The sequence below is a fragment of the Manacus vitellinus genome, unplaced genomic scaffold (genome assembly GCF_001715985.3).
Source record: "Manacus vitellinus isolate BGI_N305 unplaced genomic scaffold, ASM171598v3 scaffold_14_pilon, whole genome shotgun sequence".
In the NCBI taxonomy this organism is placed as follows: Eukaryota; Metazoa; Chordata; class Aves; order Passeriformes; family Pipridae; genus Manacus; species Manacus vitellinus.
The window spans coordinates 3,656,476-3,673,576 of NW_021939063.1; the positions used below are offsets into that span (position 1 = coordinate 3,656,476).

The window sequence follows — 17,101 nt, forward strand, 5'->3', positions numbered from 1 at the left end:
AATGGTATCTTCAACAAGGGACAAGGGTCACCTTAGAAAGCAGGTCAAGCAATCTGATGCAATGCTTTGATTTAAAAGAATTACCAGCACAAAGTTGCCTGCAAGGAATGATTGTGTCTGTACTAACACACTTTGCATAGAATTCATCCTTCCAAACATGCATATCAAAACAAAATTGCATTTTACATGGAAATAATCTCATCATATCACTCCCAGAGTGCAAAAGACATTCTCCCATTCCCTTATCTCCTGCTTATTCAAAATGTTTGTACTGGTGGAACTGAGGGAGCAGCTTTCTCGCTCACCACAGTGGTTACTGGGGAGGAGGAGAAGCCTCTGCCAATATCTGCACTAGTTTTGTATATCAGAGATAACTGATATTTTATTCTGACCATTGGACAAGTTTTTATATTTGATTCTTTTGCCACTTTGGTATCTTCACTTTGGGAGACGAGATTTCAACAAGAAGAGCAAAAAGCCTGAAACATCTAACGAAGTTGTTTGGGCAAGACCTGATGAACATGAAAATCCCTACTATTTTAAGGGAAAACTATCCATGTTGGACTAGCAACATAGGTCTCTCGTGCATTTAGTGTTCCACTGGAAGGCTTTGCTACAACACTGCTCCCAACACTACCACAGGGCTTGGACATGAAGGGGAGGTTGGACTGCAAGTCTCCCCAAGTGCAGGAGACAACCAGACTGAGTTATCCATCTCCCTTTTTAGCAACTGCAATAAAACATCAGATATAACCCTAAGATAGCACATATGGCTTACACACTTCAGACAAACTCTACAGATTTCAAGGTGCAAACTCCAGTAATACCCATGGAAGCAAAGCAGGACAAAACCTAAAATTAACTGATGAACAGGAGGAAGAATTCAAGAGTGCCTGAAACCAGGCTACCTCCTGAAATGAAAGTACTGCAATTATTTCATAAATCTTTCTGGAATTGCTTCACAGATTACAGGTTTAATTAAGAAAAACATTATATTGAAGAGATGTTAAGCTCCTACAGACCCAGCTATGTACTTAAAACATGAAGAGTCCCAGGAGTCCTGGTGGAATGTCTGTCTTCAGATTTCACAGTGTTTAAGTTCATTACAAAATTACTTGATTTAAATTTTAAGAGGATGCCATCTGTTTTGGAGACATGCTACACACCACACAGAACATAAAATGAAAACAAGTAGATCTACTATTGATTCTGTTCATTGAACAGGCCATAAAAAGTATCAGAACTTAGTACAAGGGAGTACTTCCCTCTCCACTCTTCTGCTATTGGCTCTCTGACAGTAGAAATTAAAAAAAAAAATATAAATTAGTATATTTAAGATGCAAATAATTCATGTTCAGCTGAACTGATTTTAAGGCAATGCCCTCAGAATACAGAAGGAAAGAACCAGAGGACAACCCCTGAGGGATTTAAGTAACATGTAACAAGAGATATGAGTCACTTGTATTACCTTTGCCCCCCCAATTACTGTTCACTTATATTACACTCCCACAGAGACCTGCTAGGAGGAAACAGGTGTTTTAAAGTGAAATAACTTGCCAACTTTAATAACTGTTTCTTCTCTTTCCTGCCTTGTTCTAGAGCTCACAGAAGATGAAGATATACTCCAAGACACAGTAATTTCCCTAGGCTGTCAAAAGCAAAATTAAAGTTTCATCCAAAACAAGTTAATTCCTTTTCTATTCTGATCTATCAATGGGATCTCCAGAATAATTTGGAAAGTGAAAAGGCAGAGAAAATGAAGAGCACTCAGCAATCACACATCCAATTCAAACCCCTGGCAAGGCAGCAAACTTTGCAGCATGCTCTTCCACAGCAAGATGTATCCAAACAGGAACACTGTGGACTACACTGAATATGCCACTTCCCAGATCAAAGGCCCATCTCTGCCACCAGGGAGCACAGGACTTATCCCAGGCAGGAGAGGCCCCAGCGTGGTTCCCTTCCCCCAGGCTGTGAAAGAGCAGCAGCAGGGAGCGAGCACCGGGAGCCTGCCCAGGACGGCCTGTCCCGCTCCCTGACTCCCTGGCAGCAGCACAGCACACGGAACACACATCCAAGGGATCCTCTCCAGCAGCCTGTGTGGCTAGAGATGCACAGAGAACTGATGGATTGCAGCTCTGGGGGAGAAAGGAGACAGAGGACACTCATCTCTTCCCTCGGATATCTCTGTTCTTTGGGCTGGAAGGCAAAGCCTACTCCCTCCACCTTTTTTATGCCATTGTTCTGTATCAAACCCTCCCTTCTCTAACACAGCCTAATTGCAGATCTATACACTGGGTACAACCAAGGATACCTGGAATACACAGCTACACAGAAGGGGTGCACAAGCTAAAAATCTTGCTAAGGACTGCCTGTAAAACACAATTCCCAGAGTTCCCACACCAACAGACAAGAAAACCCAAACCTGTTGCCATTTGATATTTTTTGTTCAGGAATTACTATTTTGTTATTTATGATATAAACAAAGATTGCTTCTTAACCAGGAGTGCTTAAGGGTAATGAAATGGCTTTCAATTTTTTACCTCTGAAAATTTCTGGGATGAAAAGCACAGAATTCCCACTAAGGGGAGTTGAGTCATGCTGAGGTTCTGCAGGGATCTCATCCCAGGGCAGAGCAGGAGGTGCTGCCACATCACGTCCTAACCCAACCTTGTCCTTGGTCTACACCAAAAGGGGCAAGCCAGCTCTGCTGCTCCCACACATTCCTGTGATCCCACACACAGGGTGGCGAAGTAGATCACTAATCTAACCACAAAATTAATGCTGCAGATAAGGCAGAATAAGATGTGTGATGTGACTGGCAGGGAGCAAAGCCATTCCTTTAAGCAGCTGCACTCAGGTACCAGGTAGAAGAACATACCTTACTTAATTCCACTCTTGCTTCACATATTCTCTGAATTTTAAACTTATTTTTTTACGTCCTGTGCTTTATTTTAATACTATTTTGATGCAATTCATTTTAGCCTCGTGATTTTGCACACTGTTGCTATTTTCACCATCCACACAGTGCAGATTAATATGGGAAATTCCAAACAATGACAACAGATTTACACAGTAAAATCCCCAGTGCACCAATGCAGGCTGGTTTCTCACATGCTTCTGGCAAGCAGACATTAAAGCCATAAGCAAGTGCTAGAACCTTTATGGGTGTTTCTGAATGAGCAATCAATTTTAAAACTTGAGATGCTACAGCAGGGTGAATTTACTGAACGCTGTGCCTTGCTGTAAACAGTGTGCTCCTGTCAGGAAAACACTGGCAAACACTCTTCCTGGGGGAGCGTCCGGTTCCCCTTCACCTGATAACTCATGGAAAATTAAAACGCTCTCACGTTTTATCTTCAGTACAATTTGACCTCATGTTACCTTTCACTTTAATTAAAAATATATTGAAGGGCTCCAAAGAGGAAAAACTGGTATTTCCCACAAGCACAGAAGGCGTTTTTCCATTTTCACTCACTGATTGTTGTCAGCCTAAATTAAGTCTTTGCTCTCCTTGAGGAGCCACAGAAACTGTCAGACATTAGAACTTCATCTACTTCAGTAGTGAGTGTTCATCTCTCTACTGCTTGCAAATTACTACGGCTACTGCCAGGAACAACAAAGATTAGGACTTAGTTATGGAAACACACAGCTGAAGAACACGTTAAAGTACTATCTGTAATCATCAAGGGACTAATTCTGATCTCTGCTGATAAATATTCAGCTGACTCCAACAGAACGCAGCTGTCCCACAGAGCAGAAAAGGTTTTCCCTCCAAAATTTTCTAGAAAGTACATTTCTTAATATAGTTGTCTAAAGCCAAATTCAAGTACCTTTCATTTTCTTTTATTTTCAAGGCAAAAACTGACAACAGAACAAAAAAGTACAAGATTACAACATTCTTCATTCAAGAATTAGCTTTCACAGAGCAGAGCAGAAAACAATGCACACAAAGAAACACCATCTACTTTTACTTTTGGCTTTCAGTTTTCATTCACTTTCCCTCTTCCATTTGAAAATTTACTTAGTCACCTTTAGCTGGTAAGAATAAACTGGGCATTTACTGAACTATTCCACTTATATGCTTCTGCAGTGTACCAATATCTAAATTTTTCCCTTACTGATTTTTTTTTCTCCATATAATCTCACTTATGCACATACTCAAATAAAGTTTCTTATAAATCTCAAGTCTTATTAAAAGTAGAATGGTCACCCCAGATATTGACTTTCCTATAAAGTGCAGAGCAACTCCAAAGGTCTCCAAGTCTTACAAACACAAACTATCAAATAAATATCACCCAAGTCTTCCTAGTTGAGCAGTACTAACTAAACTTCTTTACAATTTAGTTACCTCTTTTTTTCTATTATGCAGGAAAATCACTGGCTCAGGCAAGCACACTAAACTTATGCCACAATAGATGCAGACTCAGTACCTTCCTGCTGACACATATTTTACAGGATACTTTATCCCAAAGTTTATTTCTCTAGTCCAGACAATATTTTACCAATATTCTGTGTAATTATTACATTTATCTTTGTAAAAAAAATTGTTAACATGCTTTGTACTAGATTTTCTCGAGTTTCGTGCACTTTTTAATGCGATTGACAATTTTCTAAACAATATTTCCTGCGTAACTGAATTGTAAAACACAATTGTTCAGAACTGTAATCAGAATTGTAATCACTTGGGGTACAGCAACTGTTTTCCCAGCCCACATCTGCCTCATTTCTGTAGAAATTTCAGTGTGCCATGATTTCAGCAACCATACTCTTGAAATTCCATTTTGAATCTTTAAACTTCAATTCAAGGCCATTCACATTAACCTTAGAATTGCAAACAATCTCACTTAAGTGGCTGGCACAAAAAGCCCACGGGGGAGGAAGGTATCTGACTTCTCTCCCAAGTTACAACCACAAAAGCCCTAAGAACATTTGTAGCCCTCTGCTCTACCAAAGGCAACTGCAGCTGCATTTCAGCAGACTCACCACAGATCATCAATAGCAGATAGGCATTGTCTGTGCCAAAATACCTCCCCAAAACCACTGACAGAGTTCAGATCTGCCTTTAACAGGACTGAACATTTTGTTGAACTTTAGACAGCCGTATTGACTTCTACTCTAACGATTCTGGGGATTGTTCTTAGCTTTTATTTATTTCCATTTCAGATCAAATTTGACAGAACAGTTCACCAAGTTTCAAGAGTGATGCTGTGCACTCTGTAGTGGAAATCCTGCAGGAATTCCACACCACAGTCCAGAGTGATCTGATTCAACAGATATTGCACAGAAAAATAACCCATCAGGCAAAGGTGTGATATCATTCCATAGTATTTTGGAGTTGATGCAGATAGAATACAGGAATATTAAAGAGATGACACTTCCTCAATAAACCTGTATAACAGAAGTCCAGGAATCAACATTCTTTAAAAGTATTATGAAATAAATGAAGGACATGTAAGAGTCTTCCTGAACTTGCAGCAAGTTAAAATTACTCTCTCTATAAGAGGCTACCCATAGAAAAATTACCACGAGTACTATAAAGTTGGTGTTTGAATAATTGCATATATGAATACATCAGCTCTTCCATAAGCAAACTGAATTCCACATATCTACTAATACAGGACACCAGTGTTGCTCCAGGTATCACCAGTTTGTGCAGAATAATCAAATACACAGGAGAAGTGCTGTAACTCCTCTGGTAAGTGTAACTATCACTGTTAAATGACCTGGTTACCTCAGAGGAGCAGCAGACCACACTGAGATAATACAGTCAGATCTTCACTGCATCAAGCAATAAAGCTGGGAAACCAGATTAGGAAAGTGCACCCTGTGCAGCTACTTCTGGATCTGTATTGGCATTGTATCCCTACAGCTGCCAGCTTAGGCACTGTCCTGCAAAACCCACAGCCCTCACTCAGGTCTCTCAGCAGCACCATTAGGATCAGGTAAATCGCAATTCTGTTACTAATTCATTCCAAAACCAGAAACAAAAGCCACCCAAACTGGCTTCCACACACAGACACATGCTAAGCTTGGGCTGACGAGGTGTACCCTACCTCAGTGACCTCAGACACAGGCATTGGGTGTTTGTGCATCATCACACTCCCTTACCACTCCCAAACCAAGCCTCACCAGCTGTAGCCACTTGGAAATCTTGTAATTGTCTTCAAGCAGTTTTATTTCTAAAACTGATCATCAGAAACATGTTTAACTGTATTAACTGCTACAGCACAAACAGTGGGGTGGTTTTCTGTGCACAGTGACATGAACTGCCTGAAAAAATAGTACCAGGCAGTGTGCTTACACAAACAGCTGTGTATAGCAACAGGGAAGGGAGATGTACTTACAGACTGAAGTCTGAATGCACAAACAGCTACATTTGTGGGTAACACAGCCCAATTACCCTGAGAAGTTACTGCTGCGATCAGTTTGCCTTTTGTCTTTCCTTACATGTGTATTGTACAGAGAGACTAAAGTTTATTAGGATCAGTTCATCACACACATTTTATAATGGCAGTTAAAGTCTGACCTTTACACCATAAACCCCACTCCCAACAGATATGAAGTGGCAGCACTTAAAATAAAACACTACAACAGTGTGTTTCCCAAAGGAGCAAGTGATTTCATCAGTATCACAACTGGTTCCTCTGAAGTACTACTGCTACACATTTGATACATACACAAATTTGGTTTTATAATTTAGGTAAAGGAGCAAGGAAGTTAAACCAGCTTTGACAAAGATACATCACTGGTTTTTTAGCCCAGATTCCTCTCCTTTGCAGACATCAGTGGATTATGAGACAGAACACAACGTCAGTGGAATGGGAATTAGTGGGGAATCATTCCAGACACTTAGTGGAATGGAGTTAGTGAGGAATAATAGTGGGAAACAACACAAGGAAGTTTACTCATATCTCTTGCTTCACTAAGAACATGGTAATGAAAGAGGCTTATATTAAAAAAGGCGCACACACTTCTTCCAGAAAAATATTATCCTGCTTATTATGGCAGAAACTTGAGAATTGTTTTATTTCATTGTTGAAAAAAATAATAAGGAATTATATTCTCCAAACAGGTGCTAAGATCCCCATGTAACTATTTGTCTCGAAATCAGAAAAAATACTAGCATACACATGTTGAGCAAGAAAATCGCCAGTTAAATAAAATCAGAAAACATAATTTAGAGAAGAAAGTAGACAAATTTAAGCATGTGAAACATGCTGAAGGATATACAGCTAAAAAATCTATGCATCTGTAACATGAGAAAGGATATTTACACAAGAGTTCAGAGTACATGGTTAAAACACTTAAGCTGAGAAAGCAAACTTATTCTTGTACAAGTTCGTGGCTACTGTATCCTCACTCAGATCTCTCCTACAGCTGACAAACTACTTCACTCCTGCAACAACCTAATATAAAAGTTAAACTGATTCAAAAAGCATTAAAAATGTGGTAAGACAAGAGTTCACTGCTACACAAAGTACATGAATCAGAAAAGGGTTAAAAGTGTTTTTTACCATTATCTTTGGTAGAACTACAGTTATGTAACTTACATTTACAGTTATGTAATTTACCAAAGGCAAATTGTCCCTGATCCACCTGACTGACCGATGGGGAGGGAAGATCAGCAGACACTAAATTCAGCTTGAGCAAGACACAGAGCCCAGTCTGCCATGGCAGAGCTGGGCAGCTGCAGGCACAGGGGAGCATCAGCCCCACACTGCAGAGCTCCTCCAAGTCCCACTGCAGCCAGTTCCAAACGATGGTGCCCAGAGCCAGCGCTGGGGCAGAGGGGATGCTGAGCACCTGTCAGACCATGCTGTGAGCACATCCAAGCGAACAGAGCCCTCTGCCAGCACTCCCGAGTCAACACCTGCAGGAGTGTGTCTGATTTGGGCTCACACAACACCAAAGGGAGAGGCAGGCAGGGGAGAAAAGGTCACTGAGCTGGTTATGGAGCCACAGCACACAACTCCAGTGGAAGTGTCTGCTTCTGGAAAACAGGTCATGGAGGGGGAATCAAACTCCTTTCATCACTGAAGGGCTCAGTGTATACAGGGAAGATGAAAGATTCCTTTCTGAGGTGCACAAGAGAGGGGTAAGAGGCACCAGGATGCTCCCAAGGAAATGTTCTTCCCATGCACGTGGTTGAGCAGTGAAACAGGGAGCCAAACTGAGGCTATGGAACTGCCATCACTGGAGACTTCCAGAAATGCTGCACAAAGCCCTAAGCAATTTGAACTAGCTTTGGAACTAGCTCCCCCTGAGCACAGGGTCTGCCTGGATCACCTCCAGAAGCCCCTTGCAGCTATTCTCTGATGACAGGATCCATGTCCCTATTTGCTCTGCAATCACACCTATTAAACTTGACTTAAGAAACTTTGCAGAAAAACGCTTCAGCTGGTCCTCAAGGAAGCAAGCAAAAAGACAACCTCCTTCTGTCTTCAGGCTCAGATGAGGTTTGAATTAACATTTCAGATCTTCCAGTGGAACTCTGAGGAAAGAATTTCACTACATGAAGAAATAAAACCAGGATGTATTTTAATGGCTGTTTATGTTGTATTCAAGGCAAGAACTGGTGTAACTGCATCACATCTTGCCCAGGCCAGGGTCTCAACTTAAGCCTAAAAGTATTTTACAGTTAATCACTTCTGCCTATATACTGTATTTCTTCAGATTTTGGTACTTCACCACTTATTTCTGGATTCCTTCACTGTCAGTAAGCATCTGTATTATATTTTCCACTACAGTAAGCCATGAAAACTGCACTTTATAGGTTCCCTGCCCCAGGGCAGGAGTGGGGGAAATGTAGAGAAAACAAACATAAAATTTTTGATTGCTTTTGTTTTCTAAGTTTTATTTTCCACTTTAGAAAATCCTAATTTTCCTTTCCAGTCCAACAAATTGGATCTTCTTGGTGAAGTACCCAAATAAATAGTTTAAAAACATTTTTGCTATTGAAGGGGTAGAGTGATTCTAAAACCAAGAAAATTTCCTAAGAGGTAAGAGAAAATATATTTTAAATACAGGACAACATCACAATTGATAAATCAATTTCACACCTATTTTTAAGAATTCTTCAGAAACAAAAAAGCTTCACTGTTGCACTTCACTTCTAGCATTGCTGTGCTGTGACTTCCATCCTATCTTTTAAAACCATTTCTGCTTCAGAAAAAAGTAGATAAGTGGCTTTCTTATGCAGAGCACAAAAACATATCCTGTTTTTAAAGGTCTTTCAGATAAAGTATTAAGACTAACAAATTTCCTCTCTCTTCACTTTCCTCAGTTTTGCAAGTCACACTGATCTGTTACAGACTAGAGACAAGGAGGTTATAACAATCCTCTCTGACTATACTTGATCTCACTAAGGAAATTCCATGGCAGTATCTCAATAAAAAGTCAGGTCAATTAAGGAGTGTGTCACTCCTCTGAAAAAAAAAAAAAAACAAGTCCTAATACTCAAGACAAGTTTAGAAAAGGTTGAACCATAAACTTTGTACTTCACCTAAGGCTAAGTCTTACCATAGCAACTATTAAGAAAGAAAAATATTTTGAAGCAGCCAAGCAATCAGACTTTTGCTTCTGTCACCTCCAATATAGGAAGTTTAGACTGGATTTTGTAAACGTAGGCCATAATCTCACAAGCAATGAAGTGAATGGTTAACTTTGCACAGGAGGAAAGCTCCAACTTCAAAAAGATGAAGTTAATGCACATGACTGTACCATCAGGATTTTACTGCCCAGCACCGATAACACAACTAAGCTTACACTGATAATACAACCAAAATTAGCAGCGTTTTTATTCCACTCCTTCCTTGGAAATGAGAAGACCTTTAATGACAATAAAGACACATTCTAGGAGCCTTATCAGAACTGCAGTGGCTTTAATATCTCTCATCCTTTGTTCCTCCCCTTCACCACCTCTTCAGCTGTGCTGGAGTCTGACATCCCAGTCACCAGGGACAGAACAGGCCGGATCCATGAACTGAACCTGTCAAAGAGAGTCCCAACCGGGAGCAATTTCCTGCTCCAGGTTCCCAGGCAGCCCCAGAAACAGCTGAACCAGATGGAGTGAAACAGTAACACACAGGCTGCACCAGCCCAGGCTGCTGCCAAGAGAAATCCCAGGAAGATCAGAGCCTCACCTAAACCTGCACCTACCTGTTCCCAACTCCCTCAGATGAATAAGCACTTTGGAGCAAGTGGGGGCAGGGAGGCACCACACGACCTTGCATGAGCCCGTGCTTCCCATCTGGTGAACAAGCTACATGTGTCACCACCAGGCTTTGAGGAGAACCTGAAGAGTCATTTTAATTGGCTTTATTAGGATCTCTTCAAACTAAGTTTACTAATTGTTGACAGGAGCTGCTGCAACTGTGTCCATAAGAGGTACAGAGGGTGAGAACCTTTAACCCAAGATGTAGATTGCAGTATATCCTCTAAAAATCAGCATTCATCATGAAGTTAAAAAGCTGGCAGAACCCCCGTGAACACTATAAAACTGTCCTATAAATAATAACTCAAAGCAAAAATACTTCACATTTCACTTATCCTGATTTGCCTCGGTCCTCACTTCCATGGTACCCTTTGGATGTTACTTTAGGAACAGGCTGTGACTAAGATCCATTGCTTTTCAATAATCAAGTCTGCAAACCACTGGTGCAATTACCTCTGACTTAACCATCCTCTTTTTTTTTTTAAGCTATACTCTGAACTTTGTAAAAATCCTAATAAGTGTCACTGTAAACCATTATTTTAACTTCTCATGCCAAGGTATCTACTTATTATTGGTTTAGATTTCTATTACACAAAGTTACTTTTGCATAAGAGGAAATAAAGAATATCTAGCTCATTTTAAATTTATATGTATTTGGTAGGTTTGTATATTCAAGAACACTTTTACAGTGGTCAAGTTGTACCAGCTTAAAATTATGTTAAGTTCTTAAAATGCACATTACCAGTCTTTACATGAATGATTCCCAGGAGATTTCAGTTTTTACTCATTTTTTTCCTGATATTTCTATACATAACACAGCAGTGAAAACACAAGCATGTTTGATGAAGAAATACAGACTTTGGTAGGCAATGGGAAGCAAATTTAACATTACAGAACAATATTTCCATGTCTGTCTCCAGATTATATTAGACACCTCTGATGTTCATATCTAACATTTTTTAAAAAACAATTTAATTCAACTGAAAGGTTTAAGAATGTTGAAAAGAGCTACAGACCTCAAAAAAAAGCCCAAGGAAAACCTGGAAACATATAGGGCAGGGTCTGTATTGTTTCAGATGACAGATTCCAGTTCAGGTTTAAGTTTGTAAAAATAAAAAATAATAAAAAAATAAATGTAGATTTCCTAAGTGAAAATAAAAATCATTCTCCAAATTTCAGATAGGTAATAATTTTCCCCAAGAACTTACCCCAATAAAATCATTTTTTAAAATAACTTCGGAATATATGTAATAGTGGCAGAAACAATAAAAACAACCTGAAGAAATATCTCTGAACAGGATATTTTAAACATATTTTAGTATGGGTTACTGTGGCGTGTTTTTTCTGTATAATAAGCACTACACCAAAATATTAAGCATTACAGCTGTGTATGTCTGCTGAGCCTGAGCCTTCTATTCAAAGAGCAAAGTACATTTCAGAACTTGTTTTTCTTTCTAAACCATTAATCCAAACAGTACTTGCAAGCTACCAAAAAAAAAAAAAAAAAAAAAAAGAAAAACATCAAAACGTACAAACCTCTCACAACTTGAAGGGACTCTAGAAACCCAAACAAAGCCCCTGTGGTCACTGCTTGCTCACAAAACACTCGTAAAAGCACATCCCTCCTGCTGGAGCCGTAGTCTGGCACTAGGCCTCAAAAACAAGGAGACAGCCTGGGAGCCAGAAAGTGAGCAAAGCTACAGCAACGCAGCCGGGGAAGCCTTTCCCCTTCCTGCCAAATAGTGATCCGCGAGGAAGTCACCCAGCACCAGCGCTCATCCCTGACCAGGAGCGCGGCTCCTTCCTGCTGCCTCACACCTCCGGACGGCAGGGAACAAAGTCCGGGAAAAGGGAAACTCCCGTGCGAGCTGAACAGCGAGGGGAATTCAGGCGAGTTCCCACACACCTGCTCTGCAGGAAGCACCTCCCGGTTCTCCTCACCAAGAACAGTCAGACACAATCACAGCACGGTTACAGAGCCCTCAGAGAAATACTCTGAGCCGCGGATATCTTCATGTAAATGATACAATTAGATACTGCAAACACAGTTATTACAACAGTTTACAACAGAAACTGCAACAGGGTGAACTTGCCATTTAAAAAACGTGATCTCACGTAAAATGAAGAAAAAGTAACAGGTTTTTACTGTGCTGAGCAGGATCAGTAAGACCTGACAGATACCCCTGGGCAAAGCCTATAAAAGAAGTCTCCCCCCATTAGCTAAAACTACCAGCAAACAAAAGTAATCAGCCCAAAATTATGGGTACTAAGGAAAGCTTGTTTAGCTCACTGAAGCAACCCACAGGCAAAAAGAGAATCCTGGTAGAATCTCACTGACTTAAAGTGCAGAATTGTTATAAGCCACAACTGAGGACCACCAAAACAGTCACACTTACATCGTCTCTCCAGTCTTAGCCACATGACAAAGAAACTGATCCAGTATTGGACACACTTCCTTCTTCCCTCTCTTCTCAAAATCTGTTGGCATGAGAAGGACACAAAAGAAATGGTAAAAGAAGACGGGACAGAACAACAATTCACAATAGTTAGCTATTTGCTTTAGCTATCAGTACGGTTCCCACACAAACACTGTCGCTCTCACAACGCTCCGGCTGTTCCCAAGAGCTCCACCAGCTTTCCCAGCCCTGTAAAACACTTAATATTTTTCCAGCGGAGAAACTGCATGCACCGGAGAATCAGAAGTTGATTTGCAACTTCTTTTGAGCAGCTATAGCACAGAAAGAGGCCGATTTCCTCAGGCTGAGCCCAGTACAGGGTGGGCTGGAGAGGGAGAAGGGGACAGGTCCGGGCAGGGCCAGGATGCGGGGAAGGGGCCGGGACAAGGGGGGAAGGGGCCTGGATGCGGGGGGAAAGGGCAGGAACACAGGGGAAGGGGGTCGGTGCGGGAGAAAGGGCAGGAACGCGGGGGAAGGGGCCGGGACGCGGGGGAAGGGGCGGGCAGGCCGGGCAGCCCCGGTCCCGGAGCCGGGGGTCACTGACGGCCCACACTCAGCTCTGAGGGTCGCTGGGCAGCGGCACCGGGGGCTCTGTCCTCCCTTTCCCCACAGCGACGCCCCCCCGCGACTCTCCCGCTCCGTGGGACCCCTTCACAGTGAGCAAGCCCCCCCCCACGCGCGGGACCCCCGGCAGGGCCCAGGAGGGAGGGAACCCGCCGCCCTCAAGCGCGGGGCGCTTCCCCCCACAGAGTCCTAAGGAACCCCCTCTCCCCTGAGCGCGGGGACCCGCTCCCCAGCACCCTGCCTCGCCAGCCCCGCCCGCCACTTTCAGCGCCTCCTGCAGCCTCTCGAACGTCCTATGGTCCGCCGGGCGATTCCCCCGCGGCTCCGCCGCGGCCTCCCCCGCCCCAGCCCCGCGCAAGACGCGGGCCGCGCTCGCAAGCGAGACCCCGCGCTCAAGCGACGCTCCAACATGGCGCCCCGGCGCCGTCCGCGGCGGCGTGTCGTTGCGCGTTTGCCCCCTTTCCGCCTTCGCCTCCGCCCTCACGGGAGCCGCACGGCCCAAACCCCCCTACGCGCCAACCGAAGCCGCCTCCCGCACCACGCCGGCGCGGAGGGCGGACATGGGGCGCCGGGGCCTAATGGGCGGGGCGGGGCGAAGTGAAGGGGCGGTGCAGCCTAGATGACCGCGCAGGGGCGGGCTGTTCCCTGAGCGCGAGGATGGTGCCGCCGTGAGGGGGCGTGGCCGTGCGGCCGTGAGGGAGGAGGCGGGAAAGGCGCGGGAAAGGTTCCGCTGCAGCGCCCGCCCGACTGACCGCCAGGGAGGCTCTGGGGGAGGCTCTGCCCTTCTTCTCCTCTTGGCCGCCTCAGCCAGGCAGATCCTCGGGGAAGGGGATGGGAACGCGGAGCCTCCCCCGCGCCAGCCCCTCAGGGAGCTCTTGTGCCTTCCTCCCCGCTCAGGCTGAGGGTGACTACGCGTCCCCCACGCTTACCAACCAAATCCCTGTTTGTGCGGGGACGTGCCTGTCTCCCTTTTATTGTTCAAGAAGATCACAGAATATCCCGAGTTGGAAGGGACAGACAAGGATCATCCAGTCCAACCCCTGGCCCTGCACACCCCAACAATCCCACCCTGTCCCTGAGAGCGTTGTCCGAACACTCCCTGAGCTCTGTCAGCCTTGGTGCTGTGATCATTGCCCTGGGGAGCCTGTTCAATGCCCGACCACCCTCTGGGGGGAAGAACCTTTGCCCAGTATTTAATCTATACCTCCCCTGACACAGCTCCAGCCGTTTCCTGGGGCCCTGTCCCGGTCGCGGAGCTGCCCCTCTGGAGGACACTGCAGACCCCGATGAGGTCTGACCTGTCTCCTCCAGGCTGAACAGACCAAGTGCCCTCAGAGACTCCAGCCCAGCCCTCTCAACTAACTGGAAAAGATTTCAGTTCACAGCAAATCATCTTTTCCTTCCATTTTCAAAGGCGAAACATTTAAATATAATCCTAGAATACAAAAAGCTTGTGGGTAGTTTCATCACCAATTTGTTGTGTGATCTCGGGCAAAGGGGTGAGGCAATCACACCTCAACTTCTTCATTAATGAAAGGTATTTGACACACCTTGTAATAACAACATACACAGAGAGGATGATTTCATTTTGTGTCAGTTCCCAACCTGCTTGTATTCACTGAGATCCAACGATGAGAAAAATCACCTTCTTGGAGAAGATGTGGTGGTTTAAACACTTAACTAAAGAACAATGAGAAACTGTTTTACAATCCAGATTTTGGGTTTCCTCTTGTGTTAAACTCACACAAAGCCCCATTCACATTTACATTTTAGATTCCTTTTAAGCTTCTGCAAAACGTATCTTTTGAGAGTGATAAGCTGTCCAACCCCTGGGCATGGATCAATAATTAAAATGATGTGGGGTGTTGGACCAGCAGATACTTCTGCTCCCAGTAATGCAGCTTAGATTAGGTATCTAGAGGTCCCTGACCCAACCTTTCATTCACTGATGTGTTACAGCAATTTGTAAGGTATTTCCACCCAGTTTGAACCAAAATTGATTGTTGTGCTTTGAAAAAATCTGTAGCCATTCAATACAGCATCAAGCAAGTGAGATGCAGCGGAATCCAGTGAGAACAATAAGAAAATGAGAACAATTATGTTTTAAGTCCCGCTTAGGTCTTCAGAAAATATTGTACATCGATACACATCAAAGGATTTACAAAAGGAGTATAGGGATTTTGTTTGGTTTTAATTTACAGCTGCAGAAATTTGAGCATGGTACGATAAAATGACCCTAAAAGTTGTGTCTCTGCTTTCCATTCAGAATGGAAGTTTTTTGGTTTTTTCTTTGAAGTATATCACAGCCACTTCGAGACAAATTATGCCCCTCCTCTAATAAAATCACTACAAATCTTCAATGTGCTTTTAAAAACTCTGGAGGACTTGGGAGTATTGAAAGATCCAAACAGCTCACGTGCAGTGCTTTAAAAAGAGGCTGAAAACAGAAAAATGGTATTTGTGGGAGTTAGTATTTATTTTGAGAGTACCCACAGGAACAAGGAACAGTGGGATGTGATAAACATTCCTGGCTTTACCCGGGTCAGCCACTGACACAGAGTCCCCACGGATTGTCTCCTATTAATCCAAGAGCCCATGGCAAACCAGTGCCAGGGCAGTTTTCTTTCCAAGCTGCTTTCACACACCTTTCTTCCAGTATATCCCTGGGACAGGAGCTTCCTGCAGATCACTCCACAAACTACAAGACCTGTTAGACTAAAACCAGACCTGTTTTTTCACCTGGAGCCTCAGGTGTGAGGAAGCTGTATTCAAACCACAGCAGCCTTTGGAAGCACTGAGCAGAACGGGAATGTTTTTTTAAAGGTGTGTACCCTGAGAAGGCACCTGCTTTGTACAGTTCTAACCTCCACAGCAGGAAATTAACCTGTTTCAGAAGGGTTAGGGAAAGATATTTCTGCAGGAATAGGTCTTCAAAAAAAAAGGGCTGCGTCATTTCTGTGTCATTATTTCAGCATTACCAAAATATTTTAGTTCCAAGACAGTGTTCCACATTTTAGGACTATATTGTAGTTTTCACAAAGTAACAGCAGCAATTAAGGTACTTTTATAGAAACGTAAAAGGCAACACAAAATATTTTACCCCGAAAGAAAACATTAACAAAGTCCTTTGTTCACCTTCAATGCCGATTCTTATTTTGGTGTTTTGTCTCCATTTTCATTTCAAAGGAAGTGTTGACAGTTTGGTTTTCATTCTAGTCCAGAATGAAAGGAAAATTTCCAAACATTGCTCTTTCTTTTGAAGCCCAAACAGCAATTCCTTATCTCGTGCCAGCGGGAGGTGCAGCTGTATGGATCCCATCGTAGTTGCCTCAAGAGCAGTGGGGGAATGTTTCCAGCCTCCAGAGGGACAATCCATGGACCTGTCCTGTCCCATTCCACCTCTGGAGGGGTGCTCAGTTTTTTTACTGCTGTTGTATTTGACTGTACCTGATGGAGAGGAGAAAAACATTCCCTGACAGTTGGCTCTGACAGTTGACAAAGTGTCAAGATTTATCCTCGTATTACAGTCTCATGTTTTTTTCAGTTTATTTACTTTATTCCCAGCTTGGAAAAACTGTCTTCTCCCCACAGCAATATTGACTGGAGCCACATTTGCAAGGGAAAAACCTTGGGTCACCGGACAGTGTGATGGTGGAGGGTGTAACACACACCACCCAGATCAGAACAATGTCAGCACCAGGCAGGCAACTGGTTTGGCTGAACAGACAACCTGGAAGCTTCTGTCACACAGAGATGTCACAGCACAGTGCCAAAAAAATACAAGGAGGGAAAGGAAATGCTGCTAAATGAAATGGAGAAACAGTAAAGAGTAAAATCATTTCCTTTGAGACCAGGTTCTGATCTA

General features: G+C 43.2%; 1 protein-coding gene across 1 annotated transcript in view; it reads right to left on the minus strand.

The window, feature by feature from the left end:
• Positions 1-13,798, minus strand: part of PPP4R2 (protein phosphatase 4 regulatory subunit 2) — a 28,507-nt gene extending 14,709 nt beyond the window's left edge. The window contains exons 1-3 of the mRNA XM_029958313.1: positions 13,749-13,798; positions 13,500-13,715; positions 12,613-12,696 (exon numbers count right to left, since the gene is read on the minus strand). Coding sequence (XP_029814173.1) covers positions 12,613-12,696; positions 13,500-13,715; positions 13,749-13,798 — 350 coding nt within the window. The remainder of the gene's footprint in view (positions 1-12,612; positions 12,697-13,499; positions 13,716-13,748) is intronic.
• Positions 13,799-17,101: the final 3,303 nt, after the last annotated feature.